General features: G+C 37.0%; 1 protein-coding gene across 1 annotated transcript in view; it reads right to left on the bottom strand.

Moving 5' to 3' along the window:
• The window catches only part of enpep (glutamyl aminopeptidase), a 52,073-nt gene extending 35,173 nt beyond the window's left edge, over positions 1-16,900 (bottom strand). The window contains exon 1 of the mRNA XM_088627238.1: positions 15,783-16,900. Coding sequence (XP_088483364.1) covers positions 15,783-16,423 — 641 coding nt within the window. The 5' untranslated portion in view covers positions 16,424-16,900. The remainder of the gene's footprint in view (positions 1-15,782) is intronic.
• Between the last annotated feature and the right edge of the window lie 9,391 nt (positions 16,901-26,291).

The following is a 26,291-nucleotide window of genomic DNA, read 5'->3' as shown; positions in this document are numbered from 1 at the left end:
TACTGTTCTGTTCTAGTTTCCTCTTGTGTGTCCGGACTGTGAGTAACTCTTGTATTGTATTGTATGTATTGTACTATTATTATATAATTCGTTACACTGTGGCTGTGTTGTGTGTGTTAAGCTGCTGTTGCACTGCAATTTCCCTCACAGGATCAATAAAGTATCTATCTATCTATCATGCAACAGAAAGCAGACATAAACAAAATAGAATATAGGAGCCTGACTATGCTTATGGGCAGAACAGTGGTGCAGTGGTTAGCATTACAGCCTTGCACTTAGGCCCTGGGTTCAATTCCAGACCTGGAATCTGTGTGGAATTTGAATATTTTCCCTGTGTTTGTGTGGGTTTTGTCTAGGAGCTCTAGTTTCCTCCCACAGTCTATAGATCAGTCCATAGAGTTAACTTGCCTTGCATCCATTGCTTTCTAGGTTAGGCTCTGGCTCTCCCACAACTGTGTTTAATAAAGCAGTGAATGTGTTTGACAAAGCAGTTAGAAAATGGATGGATTTTGTTCGTACTATTTGGTTTGAAGCTAACATTCACGGACAAACATAATATTTATGTGGTGGACCCAGCTGGGATGTGAAAATTGGACAATATCAGTGCAATTTGAGTTCCTAATTTTATTCTGGCAAAACCCTGTTCCAGTAATTTATTTCAGTAATGACTATATTTTGACATGGAAATAAAACAGAAAGGCAAAATATTTAATGAGTCTAAAAGGATCTCCTAAAATCATCTTAATAGTACGTTTGTGAGTATTACATTACCTTTTGAAATTCTTTTTCACAAGGCTTGGTCCAACATACCTCTTCAGAGATATTTAAAAGTGATAGATGTTTTTTTTATTTATATTTTGTATCACAGAGAAAGTAACACAAATTTAACATTTGTATTTTTATTTACACGTCTGTAACTGGGATGATAGTAATTAACCTTTAATTTCATTTTGGATATTTGTGCTGACAAAAAGGTCAGGCATAACTAGACTTCACCGTGAGGGAAAGTGACTAAACAAAATACATATTTTACTAATAAATATTACATTAGATAGGAAATAGTGATTCGCTAACAGACAGGTTAAAGGAAAACAAATCATGTAAATTGCCTGAAACCATGTGGGGCTACAAAATTGTATTTCTTTAAAAATACTCTTATTGTAATATTAATATCATACTTCCTTGACATGCTTACAACTTTAAAATAGTTTGATAAATTAAAGAAATATTCAAGCTATTCAGACTGTTGATTTGGCATTATACTGTATCACATTTCATTCGTGGGTATAATGATTGAGGAATGATGATAAGGGACAGAATCCATAAGAATGCATCTGTTAATGACAAATCTTAATCAACATAATTAATTTACCTAGTTAGATCTGACTGCTAGAGTACTTGAGTATGTCTCGAAAAGTTTTTGTAAGCATGCTGATGACATGAATATTAAATATCTAACAAAAATACTTTGTACCAATATACATACTGGTTAATGGACAGACCTGCTGACTTGCTGTTATAGCCATTTGCTATGGTTCAACACTTGGTTAACTAAGACACTTTTGGGTTAATGAACAGACATATTAGTTTGCCCAAAAACAAGTTTGGTACTTTCTGATGATGTAGAAGATGTGGAAAGGAAAATCGTTAATCTATTAACTTAATATTTTACACATTTATCAAGGAGAAACTGGTGAAGAGCCTCAAGTTGATGAAATAAAACTTTGCTATATTAAATCACGGTGCAAAAGAGAATAAAGTGTTACAGGTACTTATTCTGGCAATTGTATTTAAGTAAACGAGACATGTTAATTATAGACCTTTTTTAACAGCCACACATGGGAATACATAGTTCCCTGAAATTGCAAATGTATCTTGTATCCACAAAAAGACTAAACAAACCCAGTCATGTAAATAACTCTAACGTCTATTTCATGTAAAGTTAGGCAATTCTAATTAACTATACTTAGAGGATTATGTGTATAATTATAAGATCCTAGGGATTTAAAAAAGGAAGGTCTTTCCTAACTAATCTATTACAATTATTTGTGCTCTCAGGAACTATTTTAAGACAGTAATTTTTTTTTCTGTATAAAACACATTTCATGCTGTATTTAGGTATTTTTATGGATTGTGATTTTCTATGTAGTCTATAGACAAATAAAGCATTAACATTCATTGTAACAGAGATGTTGGGTTGGATAGTATCTGTCAAGGTTTTCAGTGGCACTGAAGGAGTTCAGTCAGGGGTGAAGATAAACTCATCAGAAGTAAATGACAGCATGAGTCCTTGGCATTAAACAGAGAGACCAACTCTCTGCCCATGGTAAGAAAAGGAAACTTCCCTTGGAAGCAGACAACAGTGGCAGCTTTTGCTCTTAGCCTTATAGCCCCAAGTGTACACTGGGGTCACATAGACCTCCCACCTACATTTGTAGATAAGGTTGCATTCAGGGAGAACAAGAGTTACTGGAAGCAGACAATGGTGAGCACCATAATCATAATCACCTGACCAACTGATGAAAGACAGCTGGTCAGGTAACAGTTATAAACATGGGGCAGAAGAGTTCAGAAGCGCTGCTTTGTACGGCACAGTAGGAAAAGGCTGCTGAAGGAAGTGACTGACAGATGATTCCGGATATTTAGAAGCATGAGTTTTGGAACAGAAAAACACACTGTTGTCTGGACGCCAGAAAGAATCTCTGCTACCCAGTTTTACAGAGAAGTGATTAAAAACATAGTAGCTCAAAGAGAAGATTAGGGTGTTGTTTTGGAGGGTTTGTGTTTTCTTCAGACAGTAAATAAAGAACACTGTTTTGTACTTCATGGTAGTATTTGTGTCTTTGCTTTCCTGAGACCTTCCTTTTTAAAAAAAATCTGTTATGACACCCCATTCCAGCATATGCTACATACTGTATGGTGAACGATGCAGCATTTGCTTTCTTGGGGAACAGCTCACTCATGTGGATGGTCGGTAACAGTGCAAGAAAATTTTGAAAAAACAAAACATAATGGAGGATCTGATTAAACAATTATTCAAGTCAACTCTGATCTAACATACAGTAAACAATGACAGAGAGCAATATCCTGTTGGTAAAGAAATTAAAATAATTTCAGAAGGCAAAAAGTCTCAAAAGGAAGATAGAGAGAAGAAATTGGAGCAGGAAAATTGCAGTACAAAGAATGCAGACCTGATAATGGCTATACCAAATGCCTAAGAGTTCAGTTCAAAATGAAAGAAAAGGCATACCATATTTGAGTCTACTGAGGGAAAGAATATGTCTCCTATTTTAGAGGAAGAGAATGACTTCCATTTTCCAAAAGTGTGGAACAAGCACATATTCAGACCATATGGAGTGGGAAAGGTGAATGAAGGGAAATGAGCTGCTATGCTCTAAGCAAGAACTGAGACAGATGCCCTGGTCACCTCACAGTTGAAAGCAGGCAAAAGCTGAGATGGAGATGCTTTCATTAAGCAAGCATCAAACTTGCCACAGAGCCGGGTGGGAAGAATGAGAGCTTTCAGGCTACTGAGCAGCAAAGGAAGAGACTGTTCTTATTATACTTCTAACAAAGTACCTCTTACTTTGAGAAACAGATTAGCCAACTGCAGCCTAGCCAGCCTGGACAGCAAACACATCCTGCAGAAGCATCTGGACAAAGTGTGTGAAGAGCTGAGGCACTCCCAGTGCAACAGTAATTACAGTACCTGCAGACATAGCTGGCAAAGGTCAAGCAAGAGATGATTTTCTTCACTGAGCTCCAATACAGAGTGTCCAAAGATTCTAAGCCAGACTGTTACAAAATTACTAAACCTGATGGTGAAAGAGACAGGGGAGTCTTATAGTTAGATAAAGGCAGAGAGTGAATAGTACAGAAGTCTTCCGTCTGAGAAAAAGAAGACAGGTTAAGGAACTTAGGAGAAATGTAAAGTATATATGGAATGACAAAATAGATGAGCCTGGCACAGCTAAAAGGGGGTTTAGATTTTCAGAGTAAATTAGTAATGACCAAGCTAAATGTGCAGAAACAGAGTGAGGAACTAGCTTTGCTCAGTCAGCATCTGAGAAAGAAAGAGTCCTCTCAACAGCGCTGTGTAACAAAAGTACCCACAGTGGAAGGAGAAGTAGCTTCTATAACCAGAGGTGGTTGATATGCCTTGGCCTGAACATTGAGAAGAGGAAGGAGGTGATGAGTTGCCTTTGACACCTTGGACAAAGGGTAAGAATACATCAGGACAGAGAAGGGACCATCAGAGTGCCTGTTGATGGAGTTACTACAAGGATGCCTGATGAGGTATATGATGATGTCCGGCTGCTGCAGACTTGGCAAGAACCAGTAGTCAGGCTGACAATGAAGAAAGAATAGGTGAATCTGCCAGATATTCCAAATTCTGGAAAAGAGGAAGAGACAGAGTTGCCATAGGCCTATGCAGCATTGAAGGAAGAGAAGGAGTGCCACTTTAGCCAAAGAAAGAAAGATGGCTAATGCTATGAGTATAGGCAGTAAACGAGAAAATACATTTTACTGTTGTCAGGGTTCCTAGATGGGACATACCAGGTGGAACGTGTCCTTTTGTCACATCTACCCTTCCCTGTATCTTCTATGACTCGGTTGGAAAGGTGGCCATGAAGTGGAAGATTTTCAGTCAGCTAAAGGCCTTCCTGCTGAGGGAGTTAGTATGTAATGGAACAGTAGTTGAAACAAGATGAAGAGTATTTGAAACCACTTTCCCAAGAAGGCTATGGGCAGTAACCTACTTAATTTAAATAAAGAGCACTGTTTTGTACCTTACTGAATTTATGTGACTGTTATCCTGAAACCCACCTATTTAAATATCCGTTACAGTACCTCAGCCTGGGCATGCCGCAACACATAAAAAGAATTGTGGGTATGTAAATGGAAGTGAAAAACATCACCACTAGGTCATTTTGTATTCATTGTTGTGTGCTTCCTACAAAATCAGTAGCAAAAGGTTTGGAATACTTCCAGTGAATACAAGATGTGCACAGGGTAGGCACTAAGTGGCAGGCATTGTTTCTTTGTTTTGCATTGCACCTTCCTGTTTTTGGCAACTCCAAGCTTTTTTTCTCACTTAATGTACTGTGAGCTAACAAAGCATATTTTTTAAGTTATGCAAAAGAATGTTCAGGTGCAAATGCTACTCAGACTGTACTATTGCAATCTCCTAACGTGACTGTATAGTGTGGGTTAATTGCATCATTCCTGATGACACCATATCCCTTGAAAAACCTGATCTATATGCTTTGCAGACATTCTATTTTAATGGTGAACTACTGTGAGTTGTTTGCTTCTGAAAGATAATTGCATTCTCATTTGCAACAACAATTTTCACACTTCACACAGGTTCTCCTGTGAAGACTTTTCCTTGAAAGCATCATCAGCCACTTCCCACAAAATGACTCTGCCCATATTCAAGCATGTAATTTTACATGTCACAATTGTCATTACCAAGTACATGCTTATGTCAGCTGTTTTTAGTGTTGTATCATGTAGTTTTATTCAGCTCCTCCTCAGGATGGAATAATGAACAATTAAGGTAATGTATCACCACCTAACGTCATTCCTTCCAATAGTCATTCACATTCCAATGATTTTATTTGTGTAAAAAAAAACTGAGAAAATAATTTTACACAGAATGTTATTTGAATATTTAAAAATAACAAAAAACAATAAATCTTGGTACATTTAAAATAGAATGGATTCAGCTTTAAAACAAAAATCCAACAAAATATTTAAACCTATGAAAAAAAACACTGAAAACCACGTTCATTCTTTGACAAACATATTCTGGTATCTTTACACTACTGTTTTGTGTGCCTACTACTTGTTTGTTTAAAATCTTATAGCTTTGTTTTATTTTGAAAACAGCTCCTGGAATGATTCTGGAGACTTTTTGGCCCCTTTTCAATACATATTGCCTTCAATTACTGTATTACATCAATTTTGTATCCTCCTTGTAATAGTCATGTTTGATTCTTTCATTTAGTTTTCTCTCTCCAAAATATACTGTTGCTTCATGTCAAAAATATGCTGAAGTCATATTGTTTGGTTAAATTCATTAAGCTTTGGAACAGATCAAATTTACATATTTTATTTAATAAAGGTTTGAACATTCAATTTCTCAAGGTGTCATAGAATATTTTGCTTGTGAATTTGCTGTCATTCTATCAAATCATTCTAAGGACATCACATCACACATAAGGGGACTGATACTTTACAGTGGTAACCCCTCATCTTTGCAATACTCTTCCTGACCACATTAAAAAGGTAGCTTCTGCCTTTAAACCTTGCATTAAAACTTGTTTTCGATGGCCTTCAAATATTCCTTCTTCAAATATGACATTCTTTCAATGTCATATTTATGTATCTTTTTAATATTTTATTGCTCTCTTTTTTGCTTAAGCTACATTTTGTTGATGTATAATGTATGTAGTGATTTTCAGAATTGAAACGCATATTATAAGAATAGGTGTTGAAATTGAAGAGCTGAGCGGCATTATATAAGAATAAAATTAAATTTAAATATTTCAGTAATCAATGGCTGTTGCTGGACTGCTCAAACAGTCTTCATCTTTCATTTGTAGCAGAAATCATACTTGGCTTTCCATATCTAGAGCTAGATGCAGTAGTTATTGTTCTTTTGTGCTTGACACTGACAGTCCACACAGTGCTTTTTGGTAAAATAAGTTATTCTGTACTTTTATGGTAATTTTTCCATCTTTAATGTTGTATCACAGCCAGTTTGAAATTGTGCCCATGCTTTTCATTTTGATATATTTTAACTATAAATTCATTCTGTTACCCTTAATTATTTTGCATATATTTATTCTGCAGTAAACATCAAGTGATGGTGGATTATTTCAGTATTTCTGTTTTTTGTTAGTTTTTAACATTAACTAGCCAAATAGATTTTGTCTGTGGCACTAGATTTGCTACCAAGACTTGAATTGTCTAAATAAAACAAGACAATTGTCCTAAAGTCTTCTTTGACAGCTGTGTAGTAATTTGATTGTTAGGTAGCAACAATGTTTTGTGTCTGTGTAATTATTCTGTCTGTCAAACTTGGAAAATTATTATTTTCAATTAGAAATACCATAACAAATTTCCTGTGCTCAGCAGTCTTGTTGCTTCAAATTATGCCACTTACTTCTGTAAGTGTAGAATTACATTTTGACAATCATCTTATGATATGAAAACATTGAGGGACTTTTTCCCTTCATCGCCCAACAAAGTTTTCTAACGCAAAAAGCAAAATTGGTAAATTTTCCAGCACCACAAATGAATATTTCTGATTGTATCATATTACATTTAGTAATGATAATCATTTAACTGTAACCACTTTCAAAGTTTAGTATTGACTCTGCAAGTGTATTTTCTTCTTTTATGAGAGGTTCATGTGTGTCTACAATTCTAGATGCATCATCACTTGTATGTCATAACTTATTCTCTTCAATATGCCCTTTTGGGTTCCAAGAAAATGGATATTATATGAACTAGATTGCCTATTTGCAGTTAACCATTTACTGGTTATTTATTGTTCACTGCAAATACTGTTTCTTTACTCTTGTGATAAAATGTTTTGAAATTTCAAAATAAATTAATTGAATATTTTAAATATATTTTCAATTTATAATACTGTGTATATAATAAATAGTATTTTAAACATATTTTTTATTCGTTCTTTGGTTTTTCCAGTTCACTGACTTAAATACAATTTTAATAAAATTATTATCTTTATCTTATGAAATTAAAATGAAATGCATGCATTTTAGAAGAAAATTACAATATTTGTAGTAAAATACAATTAAAAAACAGAGAACCATAGACCAATAATTCTATGGAGTCATAGAACTTAAACTTTTGAACTTAAACCTCTCTTGAGGACTCAACACCAGACTGTGAGAAGGCATTAACTCAGATGAACATTATTCACTGTGGAAACTTACATCATTGGGAATTGAAAAGGCTCCAATATGTTTTTTTTTTTAATTTAATGAATTACCACATATTTTTTTCCATATTTTAAAACGGGAGTCGACTGACAAAAAGAAATAATTGATTACTAACAAATGTGAAGACCTTGAATCTGAAGCACTGATATTGAGCATAACTACTTTGGACTGTTTTGGTAAAATCAAAAATAGGAATTTCACATTCTTGTTGACAAAATAATAACTAAACTGCACATAATGTAGTTTTAGTGCTTACACCTCACAGCTCTTGACTCCTGCATTTGATTTTGGATTGGAAAGCACTTTCCAATGTAGTTTGTTCTCCACATTTCCAAGTGCGTTTTCTCCTGCTGTTCTGGTTTCTTCCAACATTCAAAAGACATGCTGGTTATGATGATTGGCATCATGTGTGTGTCCATCCCTAGCAATAGACTGTCTGGGTATTATGGGTATGTCCAGGATTTAGTTCCTCCTTGTGCTCTATACATCCAAGAATAAGCTCTGAGCTGCTGTGACTTTTACAAAGACTAAGCAGCTTTGTAATTCTATACTCTGTCTGATAATCAGCACTCAATATTTCCATCACACCAAACAGTTAAAATGCTTAATTATAAAATCATGGATTCTTCAGTTGATTTCACAGGCTTCCCTTCTTATTTTTGTAATCTAAAGCATGTGTCTGCATGTCAACATTAGCCACATTCAGTCTACTGGAGTTTTTGTGTCCCCAAACCTCCTCCAATTGTCTTGGTCTGGTACTTCTCTTTTTCAGGATAATGCTGTGGAGCTTCTGATCCCATCTGACATCTTTTATCTGGTCTTGTTCTAACTTTCTCAATTTTTTCTGGGGTTATATTCCAGTCATTTAGTCTTTCATTGATTTGCATTTTGCAATGATGTCACAAACATTTCCTTGTTCTTAAATGTGTTTACTTCTATTTGTCTATGCTATCATGCAGTTTGCCATGCTTCTTTCCATTTTTTGTTATATAGTGTCATTACATTTTATGACATTTAATTTAAACATTTTGGACTGTTTGGTAAACAAATGTGGTGGTATAATCAAACAATTTTAACCTGGAACTAGAAGGCAGATTCACTTTACATTTTGTACTTCTCCCTCTACATTCACTCTGTCCCACTGTCAATCTTTTTTATTTCTGACATTATCATTTCCATCTGCCCTGATTCACTGGCCAAAACAGACACAACAGCTGACTTTTTCAAGAGTTTTCTTTCTCAGTATTTTCAGCCTTTGCAAAGTTGTTAACCATGTTTATATTCTTTAGGAATGCAATCTTTTTACTTGTAACTGAGATGAATCTATTCTAGTTTGATACGAATACAGATGTGAGAGTCATTCATTATTATCCTTTTAATCCTGTTTTTATTTTTGGTTACACAAAAGAAAAAAAGAACATACTTTTATATGTTCAGAAACAGAAACAACACAAGAATATGTACTGTATTCTCGGCTGATAAAATAAATCTATTCAGAAATTACCAGAACATGGATCATAATTTGTATGTATGGTTGGGCTAGGATGTATATTATGCTATTTTTAACATATTAAATATAATAACATTACTTTCCAACATATTTTAATATATTTTTAATTCTGCCTGTTCAGAATACTTAATCAAAAATATAATTGTATTACTTTTTTGTAACTTGTAAAGTTCAAATTTAGTATCATGTGGAACACACCTAAAAATAATAATGTAATTCTAGCCGTTCTTTTTTTAAATGCATCTTGATCATTTATACCCTTTACTAATAGTACCCTATCCCCAATGAAATATAATTAATCAGTTTCTAAGCATAAAAAATTAAAGAATTGGTGTTTGTCAAGATCTTCCAGACACAACTGGCATAATGCTTAGCAATACATAAGCCTTTCATTAGATGAGCTCAGACTTTCATTAAGTCAAGCGTCCATCAAGGTTCAAATCAAAATAAAAAATGAATGACAGACCTAACAACCTTCCAATAGTCTGCAGCAACTGCTACCACTCAAGATATTTTGCTGCCCAATTTCATCTTTATTGGTGAGAGGAGCACAGGAAGCTTGCTATGACCTAGAACACATGTTACAATGACAATTAGGATGTCCTAAAGAAAACCTGGGTGTAACTAGGCCTGGAAGTGGTTACAACCAGAAGGTAGGTACTGTAGGTCCCTTTTCAGGTCATAAAGGCCCATGTAGAATGGGAGGCAAGGGCCAACATTTTTCTTTGACCATCCAACACTGGAGGTGGTCAGCATCGTGCTCTGGCCAGCCTATTACACCCAGAAGGATTAACCCCTGGTACTTATTTGGAAAGCAGGCTGAGTGGACCTGGCAGCCATCTGGAAGGAATTAGAGCAAGCTACATCGCTTGCCCCTACCTGGGATTGAACCTGGGACGTTCCAGTCAGAAGCTAGATGCCATTGCCGTCTGAGCTACTATGGCTCCTACAACCAGAAGAACTACCCTCTAATATAATCATTCAGTGGGTGGTGTTTCCTTCAAAGCCTTCCTGTGGATATACGGTGGTTTGTGTGTCAAGAAAATCCACAAAACATTAACCAGATTGTTGGTCTGGTGAAATGTCACAGAACAAATGCCCTGCTACTCCAAGAGGACAGTGGTAAAGTACCATTCAAGAAGCTAAATGGATCTCAGGAGTAGTGACATAAAACCAAAACTACTGTTAAAGAAACCACCTAGAGGGTGTGAAATGCTGAAGGACATTCTAAACTATGTGGACATATAACTGGCTCAAGAAACAAACTTTTTGAAGATTCAAAAGCTCCAAGATGCTATGATATATATAGAACTATCACTATCAAATTGGAGGATTGTACTGTCAAAGCATTATTGGATTCTAGAAATAAGGAGACTTTAGAGACCGCTTGGGAAAATTCTAAGCCAAATTAAGTTCCAAAAGGGAGCCACTATTGTTACCTGTGCACATGGTGGCACAAAATCATATCCAACAGTCTTTATTTTAGGACCCCACAGGAAATTATGAATAGTGGTAGGTGTCATACCTTATTTGCCTTATTCTGTCTTGTTGGGGTGAGATTGCCCACATTTCCAAGCCTAATGGGGTTACATTGAGAAATCTAAGACAAATATCATAACATATTTAGGTCAAGATGAGCATGAACCAGCACTAAGACCGACGCCCCACATTTAGGGATTTAATAAGGTTGACTATATCTGGGTCTTCTGTTGCTTTATATGCCTTTAGAAGAGCAGTACTCTCTTCATCTAGGCATGTGTTGTAGATGGGTTGGTAGTCACATGGGATTGCAGAGCAGCCAGCGTTGTAGATAGCATATAGATCTTGCTGTATATTATATCCACAGTGATATTTTGTTGCAGAAATGTTGGAATGCTGCACTAGAAGGTTTAGGTGTACTTGCTCAAGTCTGCTCTTCTTAGGTCCCACCTAATCTTTTTTGAGCTGTTGACTATTAGGATGTGTAGTCCTGCATGGATAAGTAGAGGGGAGTGTTGGGAGTGTGGGCGGTCTAGGACAAGACCCTGTGTGGGCAAGAGCATTTTATTGAAAGAGCTCACTCAACACAGGTCAGGAGAGTAGTTCCTGTTCCATCTGGCAGAATGGAATGTCCCTCCTTCTTTAGGGTCTGCAGTAAGTGCCAGGTCATTTCTTGAGGCCTTCAAGTACCTCATATCACTGCCTGATGGTGTGTATCCCCAATCTTGAAAATGATTGTTAAAGTCTGCCACACAGATGGTGGGTGGGGGAGAAAAGGCAGCACTTTCTGTCCCCAGTAGGTACTGGGAGGTTTATAAACATTAGCTATGTTTATACCGACCACTATAATTTCAGAATATGTGATTGTTGCTAGATAGTTTGCTTGGACAATGTTGGTTCGGACATAAGTGGCACAGCCATGTTTTGCATGTGGGTGATAGCATTCAGAGGAGACCCGGAACATGAATATTTCAGAGAAAGTAAGCCTGATTGTAAAGGGCAACGACAGGTTATGCATGTCAGGATGTTCCAGGGCAGGATATTGAAATGTTTCTTTTTGTAATGGAGAGTCTTTGGAGCCTTAATGGGGAATACTCCCATTCCATCCCTCCTGGCATTTTTCCTCAGATTGATGACTGGGACTATAGGCGATGAAGAGGAACTGAAGTGACTGTGTAAATGGAACCTCTGAGGAATGAACTTGCCTTGCAACTGTGCAGACTTTTCTGCAAGGAGACCACTGATGCATCACAGGAGCCTGGAGAGATTCCGCAAGGCAATAACAGTGCCAGACTACCAAAATGCATTCTCCTAAACTGATGATGTGTTGTCTCTGGGTTACATATTGTTGCCCGAGGAACAGAATTACCATAGAAGTCAAAACCTTTGATATAGTATTGGCCTGCATCATCTGTTACAATGTAGGTTTCCTGCAGGAAAATAATATCAGTGGTGTGTTGGGCAGGAAGGGCTTTGATGAGGTTGCATTGGCTGTTTACAGGCCCTATTCTATGTATTTGGAGAGCTGGTCTGGCAGAGATGTTCTTTACCTTTATCTTCTTGGCTTTGGGACATGGTCTGGGATTCTTTGAGGCTCCTTTCCAGAAGCTTCTCTCAGAATCTAGTCTGCTAGTTGGATCATTAGCTTTCCTAATGATCCAAATGATGGGGGGGAGGGAGCGGCATGACCGCCGATCCATTGCAAAAAGATACAGAAAGAGATGGAAAAACTGGGATCTCTAGTAGTAGAGAGTAGAGAGAGTCAACAGTTTCAAATTCCTAGGTGTCAACATCACAGACAATCTAACCTGGACTCACCACACCAACCTCGTAGCCAAGACAGCACGGCAGCGCCTATTCTTTCTCCGCCGATTAAAAACGTTCGGCATGCCATCACACATCCTAACAATTTTTTACAGGTGCACCACTGAAAGCATCCTAAGCTGCATCACTGCCTCGTATGGTAACTGCTGAGACCACAAGTTACTCCAGAGGGTGGTGAAACCGGCACAAAACACTACCAGCTGCGCGCTACCAAACATCGAGGATAAGTACTCTGTTGGATGCCTCAAGAAGGCCAGGTCAATCCTCAGGGACCCCAGTCACCCTAAACACAACTTGTTCTCTCTACTACCAGCCGGAAAACAATACCGAAGTATTAGAGTTGATCTAATCCATATAAATTCCTATCCTTCTACTTTTCTATCCCTCTTAATGAGCTTGCGTACAAAGCATTGAACACCGCTGTATTCTGTACTGTTTGTGCTTTGATAAATAAACCTTGATTGATTGATTGATTGATTGATTGATTGATTGATTGATTGATTGATTGATTGATTATGAAGAATGACAAAAGCGACAGTCATAAGTCTGGGGACTCTGAGCCTGCAGTCGTACAAATTGTTGGTGGCCCACCACCCAGGTAAACACCAAGACAATGCTGATGATCTGTCACACATTTTCAGTGCACACTAATACAGCTTCAGGAAATAAGTTCCACCTGAGGGAGGGGAATGTGATGCCATGAGAGGCGTTGTCCATGAAGGACAGTAATTCCCCTGAAGATTCATCTAGTTTATTGACACTTTTGCTAGTGCTAAGATGCCTGCACTCGATAGATTCCAATCTATAAAAAGTGACTAGATCCAGTAGTAAAACCATCCGATAATGTGGAAAAAGTGGAGGTGGAGAGGTGACTGCCTCATCAAAGAGGCTGTGCACTATTATAGCATTTATACCAACCTGAGAATGGAGGAAGGAAACTAATTACAGCTGACTTGAAACTGGGAAAAGAAACTAAACTACAGGAAGATCTGATACAGGAAAAATAAACTTAAACATGTGAAGACCTGAAACCGAAGACAGAAAACAAATTACAGAAAGACAAGAACTGTACTGAAGGGTATTACATACTATAGTTGTGTTTCAATATACTCAGCTGTGAAATCCAAAATTACACATTTTTTAAAATAAGAATTTTTAAAACATAGCATAATTGAATCAGATGAGATTGAACACTAAAATTATTAATGGTCTTTTTCCCTGTAATTTGAAACTGTGAATGTGATTGAGTTTAACATAAAATGAAACAACCTTTTGAATTGGTCAGACCTTTGAAAAACAGGTAACTGATTTTTCCAGCACTTGACATTTTTTGTCAGCACTTGACATCAATCTTTTATGTCAATTACATACCTACACAAAAGCAATTCACTTTTGTGGTTAGCAGTAGAATTGCTTTATTCAATCATTCTCTTGTCAATATTTTTTCAAACTTAGTACACAAGGTCAAGGTACTTATATCCCAAGTATACATTAAATAATTTGGAAGCAGACTGGTGTGCCAACAAAATTATAGTTTGTACAATTATAGGTTAAAAATACTCTTACCTACAGAAAATACATGGTGATTACATAATGAGGGGTGTTTGTCTAAAATAATAAAAATTTGTTGACAAAATGTAGGACAATAAGGGAAACGGGACACATAAGGAGTTGATGTAACTGTTCTATCAAGCAATATGTTCTGTATTAGACTCCACCTAAATATTTTTTGGACATGCTAGGAAAAACAAATGTAACATACAGTATTAACACACAGTAGATGTGGTGTGTCTGGCTAATGCAAATATGTTGAAATTTAATTATTTTTCCTGACAAATTGATTGGTACTGGTCATTTGTTCATACAGACTAAGAGATAAGTGAATTTGTAAAAATATTATTAACAAATTGTTATTATATCTAAGCAAAGACTTCATAGCTCTGAATGTGTTTTTTGTATAATTTGTACTAAAACAAGCAACATTAACACTATCAGTGATTCAGTTTAAATAGTACACTATGAAATGCATCTTGGTTTAAAAATTGCTTATCCCATGCAGAATTTGAGCAGTATTGATTAAAATGTTTGTTTTTGTTCTTTTAATCATATGCTGGGTCTTTTTATGGTGGCATGTCCAATTTTCTGTTCACTGCAGTTTCCTAAATATTAACCTGTTTAATTGCCTCATATTTTTTGAAAAATCAGATAATGAATTTATTTTTAGCACATTATATGGTTATTCACCTAGTTATGCACATATAAGGAAAAACATTAATCTTTATACATAAAGTGACCCTGTACTCAATGGGATAGCTGGAAAGGTGAAATAATTTTAAATATTCTCTTAAACTTAGTGTTATTGACATGGGAACTCACTTTATAACCTGGATAAAGTTTATATAGAGGTCATTGTTCAATTACCATGCAGAGCATGACTATCATTTTTAGAAATTAGAAATAAAGAAAACTATTTTATTCATTTTATTTTTAGTTATATACATGCACTTATATTTGACCATTTTTATTTGCATTCTGATAATTAGCATTACTTTCTTAAAACTCTACATCAAGGAAGCAAAATTCAGATTCCAGTGTGGAGAGTCATGGTTTTGAATCTTGAGAGGGTTGCTGCTGTAGTACCATTCAGAAAGGTTCTTTACTCAGATTTCTTCAGTAAAATGTCCTGCTGTATAAAGTGGTACCCTTCAGGTCATCATTATAGGTGAAGATTTGTTTTTAATTTATAGTCAACTAAAGATTAAAAAAATCATCCCAATTTGCAATGGCCTTTCCATCAGAACAGTTAGGCTGTTCAGTAAGACTGCTCAGTTGCAGTTATTGATTGTACACTCAAAAGTAAAAAATATAAATTTAGGGGTGTAATGCTTAATTTTTGTACCATTTTACTGTATATAAACAGAGACATTTAAACATTAAGCAGGCATACATACACACATACACATGCACTCAAAGAAAAATAAGTCAATATTTACTTTAAATTTCCTTTCTCCATGTAAGTGGTCTTATAAAATCCAACCAGCGACCCATTTAGCCATCCTTGGAAATCCAGTGTCAGCAGGTATTCCTCATTTTCAGCAGTGAGGGAGAGCATCTCCTTTGCTTCAATCACCACATATTCCTGGGGTTTATATTCAAAACACTGGACCAATGCAACATCGTGCACACTGTCTCCTGATTTCTTCTGAAGCTTGGGAGGAGCACTCACAAATGTCTCACGTATGTGAAGCCATAGATATTTAGTATCTTTTTTAAGTTGAAGAGAGATGATGACTCTTCCTGTGTAAATGTCGGTGTCCAGGTTTGGTTCCAGGTGCAGGTCATAATGGCTTGGAGTAATATAGTCAGGCAGTCTGAAATTTTTCCATTCTCCGTTGCTATTGTTGGAGGGCTGGCAAGGTCCTAGCTCCACTGGTGGAGGTTCAGGAGGACTTGTTGTTGGTTTTGGCGTGCTTGGAATTTCCTCTGGAGCTTTGCAGGTTTCAGGTCTGGAGAGTCCTAGACCAAGACCTAGTGCAAGGGCTGCTGCCGCTACAACTCCACATATGATGGCCACATGCTTACCCCTCATGCAGTATCTCTTCTTACGCTCACAATCACACTCCAGGTTCTGCATGACTGCTTTCTCGCTTGAGAAGTTGTTCACTGCTCTGAAAGCGCTTTGATTTCAAACAAAATCTGCCCAGAACAGAATACCTCAAACCCGTCCATGAAAAGGTCTCTGTTCTCCAACAAAATCTGGTCCGTGGCAAGTTTATGAAACGTTTCCTTAAAATGATAACTACCAAAAACAAACAATAAAACCTTTCTCTGGTTTTCTTCTCCTAAGGGTATGAGAAGGAGGGGAGGGGGTTGCAGGCAGAGAGGAAAAGGGAACACACTGGCTAAAGTCTAGCTTCTGACAGGAGGCAGAAACAGTGCTGTTTCTCTACTCATGCTCTCCTTGGGTTAAATATAAAACACTGGTATGTTAATCAGCAATTGTAAGCTATCACATGCCAAGTAACTGTCAGCAGTTTAGAAAAAGGATAAAATACCATAGTGTGCCCTGCAGTGGGAGTGAAGAGTATGCCTCATTTAAGAAAACCTTAGAGTAAGTGCTGATTACGTGGTAAAGGTTTGTATTTAAAAGCAACATAGCCCAATTATACCTTTGCCCACAGTTGCATAAGATATGGACAGATCTGCTACAAGCGTTGAAAATACACTCTTTTCAATGGACTTGGTTCAAGGATATCTATGGATTGTAAAGAACATGACTTTATTTCACTTGATTTGGATGCACTGCTTGTGTTATTGAGAACTACACAAAAACTTAAAAAAAATAAATCTTACATACCAGTCTGTGTAGTTTTTTTTTCTAAAAGTTAATCACCCTGCTGTCCAAAGACTAAAATCACTGTTATTATATATTCATATGCTGCTGACTTAAACCCTTAAAGGCTGTGGCTAGACAATACACTTTAGAGTTTTAAATGTTTGCTTAATATGTTTACCTCTGAAATATGACACATTCTACAGTCTGCATTTTAAATATAATGCTTACATTCTGTGAAATGATACTGTTTCAGAAAAATAAGGGAAAGGTAACCAATCAAAATAAACTAAACTTTTGCTGTTCATTTACATCCACTGTTTTTTATGATTGTGGGCACTTAAAGCCACAGATGATGTGTTTTAACCATCATAGCTGAGTAGCTTACTGACTTTGTGTTGTTACCTCAAAGTATTTCCAGATTTCTTCTAACTTGCTTTTCTGAGAAAACTGAATTTCATAGGTCAGTGCAGTTTATACTAAAATTTTCAGCTTGAGGCGTAAAAATGAACAAAAAAATTGCTAAGCTTAGTGAATAAAGCAAACATCTTTTATCAAATACTGTATATAACTGCAGTTACACATTATTTTCATATATGTGTGTAAAAGTCACAGAAAAGAGTGTTTTGGCATCATTCATGTAAACAATTATTTTCAACAGTTTGTTAAATAATCTTAAAATAAATTGATTAAGTTCATGCAGTGAGTTCCAATATTTAACTTCATAACACATACAATAGAGAACCTATATTTACACAGAAAACACTTTCATATTGTAGTTAAAAACCTGAAATGTTTCACAAGTGCCCTGAAAAACACACATGCACGTTCAAAACATTTACCTGAGTTACCTGAATACCTTGTCTAACGCAATTACATTTCTCCGTAAATTATATAATATACATTATTTCAAATGTAATAGCACGTTATTCAATAAAATAGGTATTCTCAACAATCATGCTGTTATAAACACATGTACTGTCCCAGCCGAACAATGCAGATGTCATAAGTACCAAAGTGTTTTTGTATCCAAAAATAAAAATGTAACTTAACTAGAACAAATTCTGTGTAATTTAATAATATACTAAAGGATGTAAATGTTATTAGCAATTAGTTGCAGTAATTTGTTGATTTACTCATCTTCCTATAATAACTGCATAAAAATTAAATATTTTTATTTATACAGCTAATAAACCAAATATTTACACTATTATCTCAGACCAAACCTTTCCTGACCCAGACAATTCAATTTTGGGTTCAATTCTGTCTAAAAGGCCTATAATCTAACTTCAAAAAGCCTGAAGATACTTTTAACAGACATTCCTCCTTAGCAAATTGAAGCAAATGATGATAAACTGAAATGTTTGGGTTATCAAATATCAGCAGTTCACAAAACAGGTTTTGAAAATACAAGTATGCAAAAATGGGCAGTCAATCTTTACAAAAATACATTTCATTCCAAGAGAGAAGAAGGTATTTCTGTGTTTGTTATCTGTAATGACATAGGAAGCTTTATGGAAATGAGGCATGGTATGATGTAGGCTAAAAATCATTTTTTTCTAAAAGTGTCAAGTGTCACTTTTTTTAATATTAAGAGTGGAGAAGCTAAAATGGCAATGACCGGCATGCAGATCTCTACAAATAATTGACATATAGATGCCAAAATCAAGAAACTGTGCATGGAAAAGTTACTGTAAATGGAAACAATAAGTTCGCAGGAGAAAAATGCACAGTGGCACCTAAAAATAGAAGTTCATGGAAGAAATCTGGGGATCCCAGGTAGAGGACTGATCGAGGATAAATTCTAAGTCTGGAAAGAATCTCCTCGATTATTCGTTTCAAATTTAATACAAAAGTGGCTCAATGCCAGGGCTGGGCCCAGGGCTGGGCCAGTTATAGCCCAGATCAGGATTCTTGAGGCTGAGGTCTCAGGACAGAAGGCAGGATTCTTCAAGATGGACCGATTTATTATATAGGTCTCAGTATAGTATAAGCAAGGTCCTTTTTCTTATTGTAAGAACTTGGATCTGTCATTGAAAAGGAACTTGTTATACTGACTTAAAATGTAACATTCCTAGGACCAAATGGAACAAAAGATACGGCAACACACAAAGAGTAGGGTATGTGTTCATAAAAAAGTCCTAACAAAATTGTAAATGTAGAGTAAAAATGTTCTTTTAATATTCTATGATGCTTTTCTTCAGCTGTCTTTTTTGTTTCCTTTCTAAGAAGGCTGATTTAGTGGGGAGGTAAAATCAAATAACTTAATGACCTTGAATACTTTACAACCTTATATCTCTGTGGTTTGTAAAAAAGTGACAAAGGTAGGCTCATTCTGCCATTATCAGTATGCTAACAATATAAATGGATAACATTCACACACACTGTCAAATATTCCATTTGACACTGGGGGAGGGGTGTTATATATAACCTATGGGCTATATTAACCCCTTTTGACTCTGTAGACAGCATCGTTACCACTTTTTAGCCTGATCTGGTCAGACTTCAGAAGCTGACGAAAGTTGGTACTGGTCAGTAGTAGGATGGGAGACAAAAAAAGGAGAACTGAATTGTTGCTTTCGGTGATATTGATAGATCAATAGGTGACCCTCTTTCTTCTTGACCAGAATTGGCAACCCAATGCCCCAATATGGTGACTAGGAACACTGTGCTGGACGGGGTGCTGTACTTCATAATAAACATTAAACTAAGGTCCTAATTACTTAGCTAATATATATATAGTGTGGCACTGTTCATAAGAGATGGGGTCCTGATGCTGTTTAGGCTAAATTCCACTCTGGGCTTACACATAAAATAAAGTCTTATTACAGTTTCCCTTAAATTGAGTTGGTGAAGCAATGAACCAGGGAGGCAGCTAAAATGCTGAAGCTGAGGTAGAGAGAGTGGTGCCAGAAAAATTGTGCACAGAACTGTGGGCAGACAGTGAGTATTAATATGTACAGTAGGAAAGCAGAAGTGTGAGACTAAAATTTTATCTCCCCCTGAACATCTGTTAAATAACACCATTTATTTTTTCTACCAAACTTGGTTAACTTTGGTGAACTACATATTGTTAACAGAGAAACGTTCTGAAGTAGTAGTAACTATTAAAACCAGCAGTGTATTTTATAGTTAATTGAAGACTTTAGTCTGTGACATTTAAAAAATTATATGTAGACAGATGATTAATGATCAATGTAGGACAGAAAACAATGAGACATATTTCAAGAAAAAATATGTATTTTAACATTTTATCTGGACTAATGAATCAAACCTCTCTTGCTGTTCTTTTTGTTCCAGGATTTTTCTTGATTCAGACCCATAATTTCTTCTCCAGTGATAATACAGGCATGACCATCATTTGAACCAGGTCACTGAGATTTTGGTACATTCCTTATAGATTTATCAATAAATCACCTTTAATCCCATCTGCATAAGACAATTTGAAAGAGAGAGATATAAAGTGTGTGAAAAGCAGAAAGTACTGTACCTGCAATTTAAGGCACAAAGGACTGTCTTTGGATCGTTTATGTAATGTTCTAATCCAATAGCAAGCTATTATGCAACCACTTTTATGGAGAACTGTGATGGCAAATTAATATCTGAAAACAGGATGACTTTTGATCTTTAATCTATCTTTGCCTGTCACTGCTTCTGCCACATGCCATGTTCCTTAGGGCGTTCACCCACAATAAGTCAATGTCTGATGTCATGAAAGTGGTGCACATGAGACAATCTTCCCACTGTGCTCAGTTTTTCACATCTTCAGTAAAACTCAACATGTGTCCGGTAGTAAAGTTTCACTTTGACATCAAAACAATAGCTTGTAATTAAGTTCACATAAAATATCAATGACACAAGAAATGCTTATCAATAGTACCCACATAGAAAACAAATATAAAGACATTCTCTTCAACCAGGATCAATAAGGTCACACATCAAATATAGTGGTTTGGTGATTAATTATCACTAATATTCAGTGACTAGTAAGTGAATTCTTTGAGTAGAGGTTGAGACTGTGTATTGGAACGATACAGGCACAGACACAAGTTTAGATATGCTATTTACTGTACATTTAAATGACAACAAAATGAAAACAAGCCAAAACAATAGACAACGTGAATATATGGTATTGAGTATAGTTGATCTAAGTAAGTAATATGTAATGTTTCAGCTATGGACAGACATAATCAATTCTGATCTGATTCAAGAGTAAACAACATTCTCTCTATTCAGTGGTTTGGTTTCTTAAGCCTTAGTAATTTCACTCTCTTCATATGTTTTCTCTAAGCCAGAATAATGGGTGAATTGGTATAATACAGTTAGTAATCACTGACCTGTTCACCAAGTTCAATAAATTAATTCCACAGATAACCTCAAGAGATTGCTCAATAGTTCTGTTAAACGTTTTGGGTACTTTTGTACAAAACACTATTACCGATACAACATTTGACCTATTACATGAATCACAGCATAGCTAGCAGAAATGACATCAGAATAGCCCTTGAGTGCATTAAATAACAATGCTGATTATCCAATAGTGAATCCTCTGAGATTTTCTGGTCACTGAGTCAGGACCTGTTAAATGAATGTTTGTCAAATAGGCTTCCAATCCTCCTGTTTGTTCTTGGGATATTCCCTCAGATGATAAGGGGGCAATTGTACAAAGATCCACAGCAGGCCCATCTGCTCAGGTTTTTTTACTAAAACAAGGCTGCAGTCTCTTATGTTATCTTTACCCTTCATAACTGACTTTATGTGACTGCAGTCATAGTAGCTACTAAAATAAATATTGTGGTAATATTGATCCTAACAGTCGGCCATTTCACTGTGTGTAGCACCACTGATCACATGAGTGTTGCAGCTGGAGAAGCACATTTAGGAAATTTAAATACAGGAATATTCCAAATTTCACATATGCAATTTCTCAGTGTATTGTGGGATTGTTAGAAAAGGGTGCCCAAAAGCTGATTGGGACTTTGGGGCTGGAAAACATAGAAATGCCTACAATTGTTTCCACTGGAGCAGGCTCGTCTGGATCAATTAATCAGTTCAGGATTGTGGTGCCTATGATTTTTTTTGTTGGGTCTGCTCAATGTTCCTGTTCCACAAGACAGTTTTATTTACTGTACCTTATACACTATTGTTATTACAGGTTAGCACCCAGATGGCTGGCCTAAGTGCCTATAGCCTGCTAGTGCACTAAAGGTCTGTGGAGATACTTGTATGCATCTATGGATGCTCACCTTAGTCACTGGTTACAGTACATTGATTATTGCTGTTGGCCAGGAATTGATATTGTCAGATGGAACCCAGCTTTCTTCAGGCCTTTCAACCCTTATCCATAACTTCCTCCTGCGTGTCAGCAGTGATGGCCAGTCACTGCCCATGTCCTCTCGGCTTCCAGCTTGTTTCTCTCTCCCGAATACAACTTAATCACTTTAGAGGTATGTTCTAATTCACATGAATAAGGTTTTACTGTCATATACAGACATACAGACATATACGGACATATACATATCACAGATATTCCAGTTAAGCCTAATAAATCTGGGACTTAAAACAGAACCTATTGCTTGTCTGTTAGATCCCACTCCTGCTTTCTAGGTTCGCTCCAGTTTCTCTACCCTCTGCCTTTTGGTGGTACTGAAGTCTTCTCATCAGACGCAAAACAATGAGAAACACAAAACCAGTATCTTGAAATAGAACAAATTACTTGCTCTTTGACAAAAGCAGCTCCACTGAAACAGACAACAGCAGCTGACACTTGCTACAGGCAGGTCTCACAAATGAAAGTGGGAGATATATTGTAGGGAGATAACATTTCCAGAGTTTCAGCTTCAACATTATGGAGGGCCTAAACTTGTTCCTTACTTTCACAACCATTTCACTTTAATGCACTTCCACATGGTGTTTGCACTTGTAACCTCTTGTTTGTGGTTCACTGCAGATACTGTGGTAGTTCCTGGGTTTACTTTGATCATTTCATTTAGATCAGGTCCTCTTGTCATCATGACTAAGAAAAAGGTCATTTCTTTTAGCGGTCAGTGTAGGACATTACTTTAAACCCAGAATATAATTGGTTGGATCTGGACTGATTCCAGCAATATTTTTGTAACTTGGTAGACATCAAAGAGGGTTACATATTTTAGTATTTCAGTATTTTACTCATTTGTGAAAATCAGATCAATTAATTAATGTGACCTTTATCCTTTATCCTTACCCCTTATTGAATACTTTCATTTTATGATAAGGCCCTGGATCCCCCTACTCACTGTCCCAGACATCTGCTTATGAAAGAGATTATTTGAACCCCCTTTGCTCTGCAAAATGACTCCAGTTTTCATTTATGGATTCCTCATTTGCATTTTGTGATTTGTTTTGCAGTTTTTGAAGGATATTCTATCCTCATGTTACTGGGCATGTAGGAGTTTAGTGAATTTACTGGGACAGTTTATTAACTTTAACAGTAAATTACAAGGTGGTTCTTTATGGCTATTAGGGAATCAATCATCAGATCAGCAATACACACATGTGGGTTCAAATACATTAAATGCATTTATTAATACATAAACTTATATATAAAAACATATATCAGTCTGCCTGGAAACAGATGGTAGATCTTATTGTGAGGTGTAGTGGTTTGATGGGTTTACTGAGACAATTATTAATTGTAGCAGTAATCACGAGGTTGTTCGTTGGGGCTTTTAGAAAATCAATCGTCAGAACAACTAACAACGCACACACACGGGTTCAATACACGAGATACATTTATTAATATAAATTGTGCATCAAACATATACTAGTCTGCCTGGATACGAGCCGCAGACCTTACTGTGAGGGTTATCAATATACAAGGTATATAATCTCAAAGAGATGCAAACACAAAGAGATTCACAACAGAGAATATATGTCAATATATATCGTTCGGTTACCAAATCGCTAATCAGTGTTATTACCCACTGTTACTCTAAACTCAGAAGTAAATACATTACTCATAAATTAAATTGATAACAACTTGTGTTGAGGTACAATTCAATTCTCGAGAGGCAATGTAGAACATGGGGTTTACTCATCCACTGTGTATGGATTTGGAATTTTCCGGCACGAACACTAAACCAGCTGACAGGCTCTGTTGCAGCCTCTGTTCCAGCGGTTGTCCAATGGGCATTGTCCCGGCGTCCTCTGGCTACCAGCCAACCAGTCGAGGTGCAGCTCGGCGTAGGACAGGCGGAGGAATCTGACTGCGGCGCGCAGGGCAGTCGTTATTCCAAGGGGATCTACCAGCAGTCCGGCTGGCTAGTAGAAAGTCTCTATGCACAGAGTGTGACCGCGAGTCCTCACAAGTCACTCTTTTGCCTGGGAAGAAGCTGGTTCGTTCCCGGTCCAGCACTGCTTCTGAATAAGCTATTCAGGTTGTCGACGAGGGTCCAACTGTAGGCTGCCATTGATCAAGCGGAGCATTCACGTTGGTAGAATTCTGAGTACGTACAGGATCCTCGGCCTCGCGCTTAGAACAAAGTCCAAGTCCCTTTGCAGTGTAGCGGCGAGGCTTATTAATAAGGCAGAATTAAGTGTTTCTGAGCTTTCCCAAATTAGGCCCCATCTCTCTGTTCATCTCTGTGGTGCAGCTACAGAGAAACTATTCATGCAGGCCGATTTAAGGTTCCTTTGATAAGGTTTCCTAGGACAGCTCCCAAAGGGGGATGCACTTAGCTAAGCCTGGCTATCATGATCAATGGTCATCCATTGGCGCCTATCTGTCTAGGGAGTGCCAGATGGACATCTGGACTGCATTCCTAAGTGTCAGGAGTAAGTGACTCATATCTCACCTTGATCAACCAATCAGGGACTGGTAGGGCCGAGTAACCCACGTGGGACTAGAGTGGAGGTTGCCAGAGAGTAACCAGAGGATCCACCCGAGGTTAGCACCAGCAGCAGGCCTCGTGAACAGGTCAGAACTGTGGACAGCTGAATCACTATTCAGAACTAGCTCTTCATCAGGAACGAACCGGTCCTGACTTGCTGGGACCCACAGTCATCTTTTCTCCTGTGCGCAAACTTTGCTAGTTAAAGCCAACACTAACTAGCCGGTCAATGAGCATCTGCAGCGCACTGTCGCAAGCCGCACAGCACAGCCTGGCACCTAGCCAGAGAGCGCAGATTGGACAGCAACAAGCCTGCAACTGTTTCTTTGTGCCCGCAGGAGATCTGAATCCCCAGAGATTGGATGAGTATTCAACTTCAATGCATTACAGCTCGAGAATTCAATTGTTATCCCAACCAGTTGATATCAATTTAATTCCTAAGAGTTATGTACTTGTTTTGAGTATCTAATGTAGAAGTTATAACCAAGTTCATTTATGAAACGGTCTTAATGAAAGATATACTGAAGGTATGTCCTCTTGATATATGTAACTCTTTGTAACTGACTGAATATATATCTTTTGTATTCTGATAACCCTCTCGATAAGATCTGTTAGTTTTACATGCATATTCTATGTATTAATAAATGTATCCTTGTGTATTAGTACCTGTGTGTGTGCGTTGTTTGAGTTATGTCGCATGGTTGGATTCTAAAGCCATCAAAAGAATTAATTTTGTGATTTACTGCTACAATTAATAATTGTTCCAGTAAATGCCCAAACCCTACAGAACTGGTGCCTTCAAAGAGCCACACTACATTACATATTTGGCGTCCCTGGGTGGGCGTGGCAAGACTGAAATGAGTCAACCAAGCGGAATAATTAAATGTAAAACGCCACAGGTTTCATACACGACAATACAGTGTGCTGAAAGCCGAAAGGAAAAAAGTTCCCCTTGCTCTTTAAGCAGTGCTTGATTGTTTTGTTATCTTTTGCGATCTACCGGGTTGATTGCATACTTGATCTTGTGGTTTTCTGTGGTAAAACTGTGATTTCGTACTTAAAAGTAATACTCTTTAAGTTTAACAATGGTTGCTAAAAGGTCTGAATTCGAGTCGCTATTAAGCACTCTCTCTAGCAGCGACAGGTCTGACCACGATCTCTTCCATATCTCCGTCAGCGGAGAAGCTAGGAGAATAAATCTCCATTCTCTGAGAGAGCTAGCGAAGGACATAGAGAGATTTGACCCCACAGTGTCAGAGAATAATATTGAGAGTTATATTCAGGACCTCAGGTATACCCTG

The sequence above is a fragment of the Lepisosteus platostomus genome, chromosome 1, assembly GCF_059453375.1.
Source record: "Lepisosteus platostomus isolate fLepPlt1 chromosome 1, fLepPlt1.hap1, whole genome shotgun sequence".
In the NCBI taxonomy this organism is placed as follows: domain Eukaryota; kingdom Metazoa; phylum Chordata; class Actinopteri; order Semionotiformes; family Lepisosteidae; genus Lepisosteus; species Lepisosteus platostomus.
This window is presented reverse-complemented; position numbering and strand designations above follow the sequence as displayed.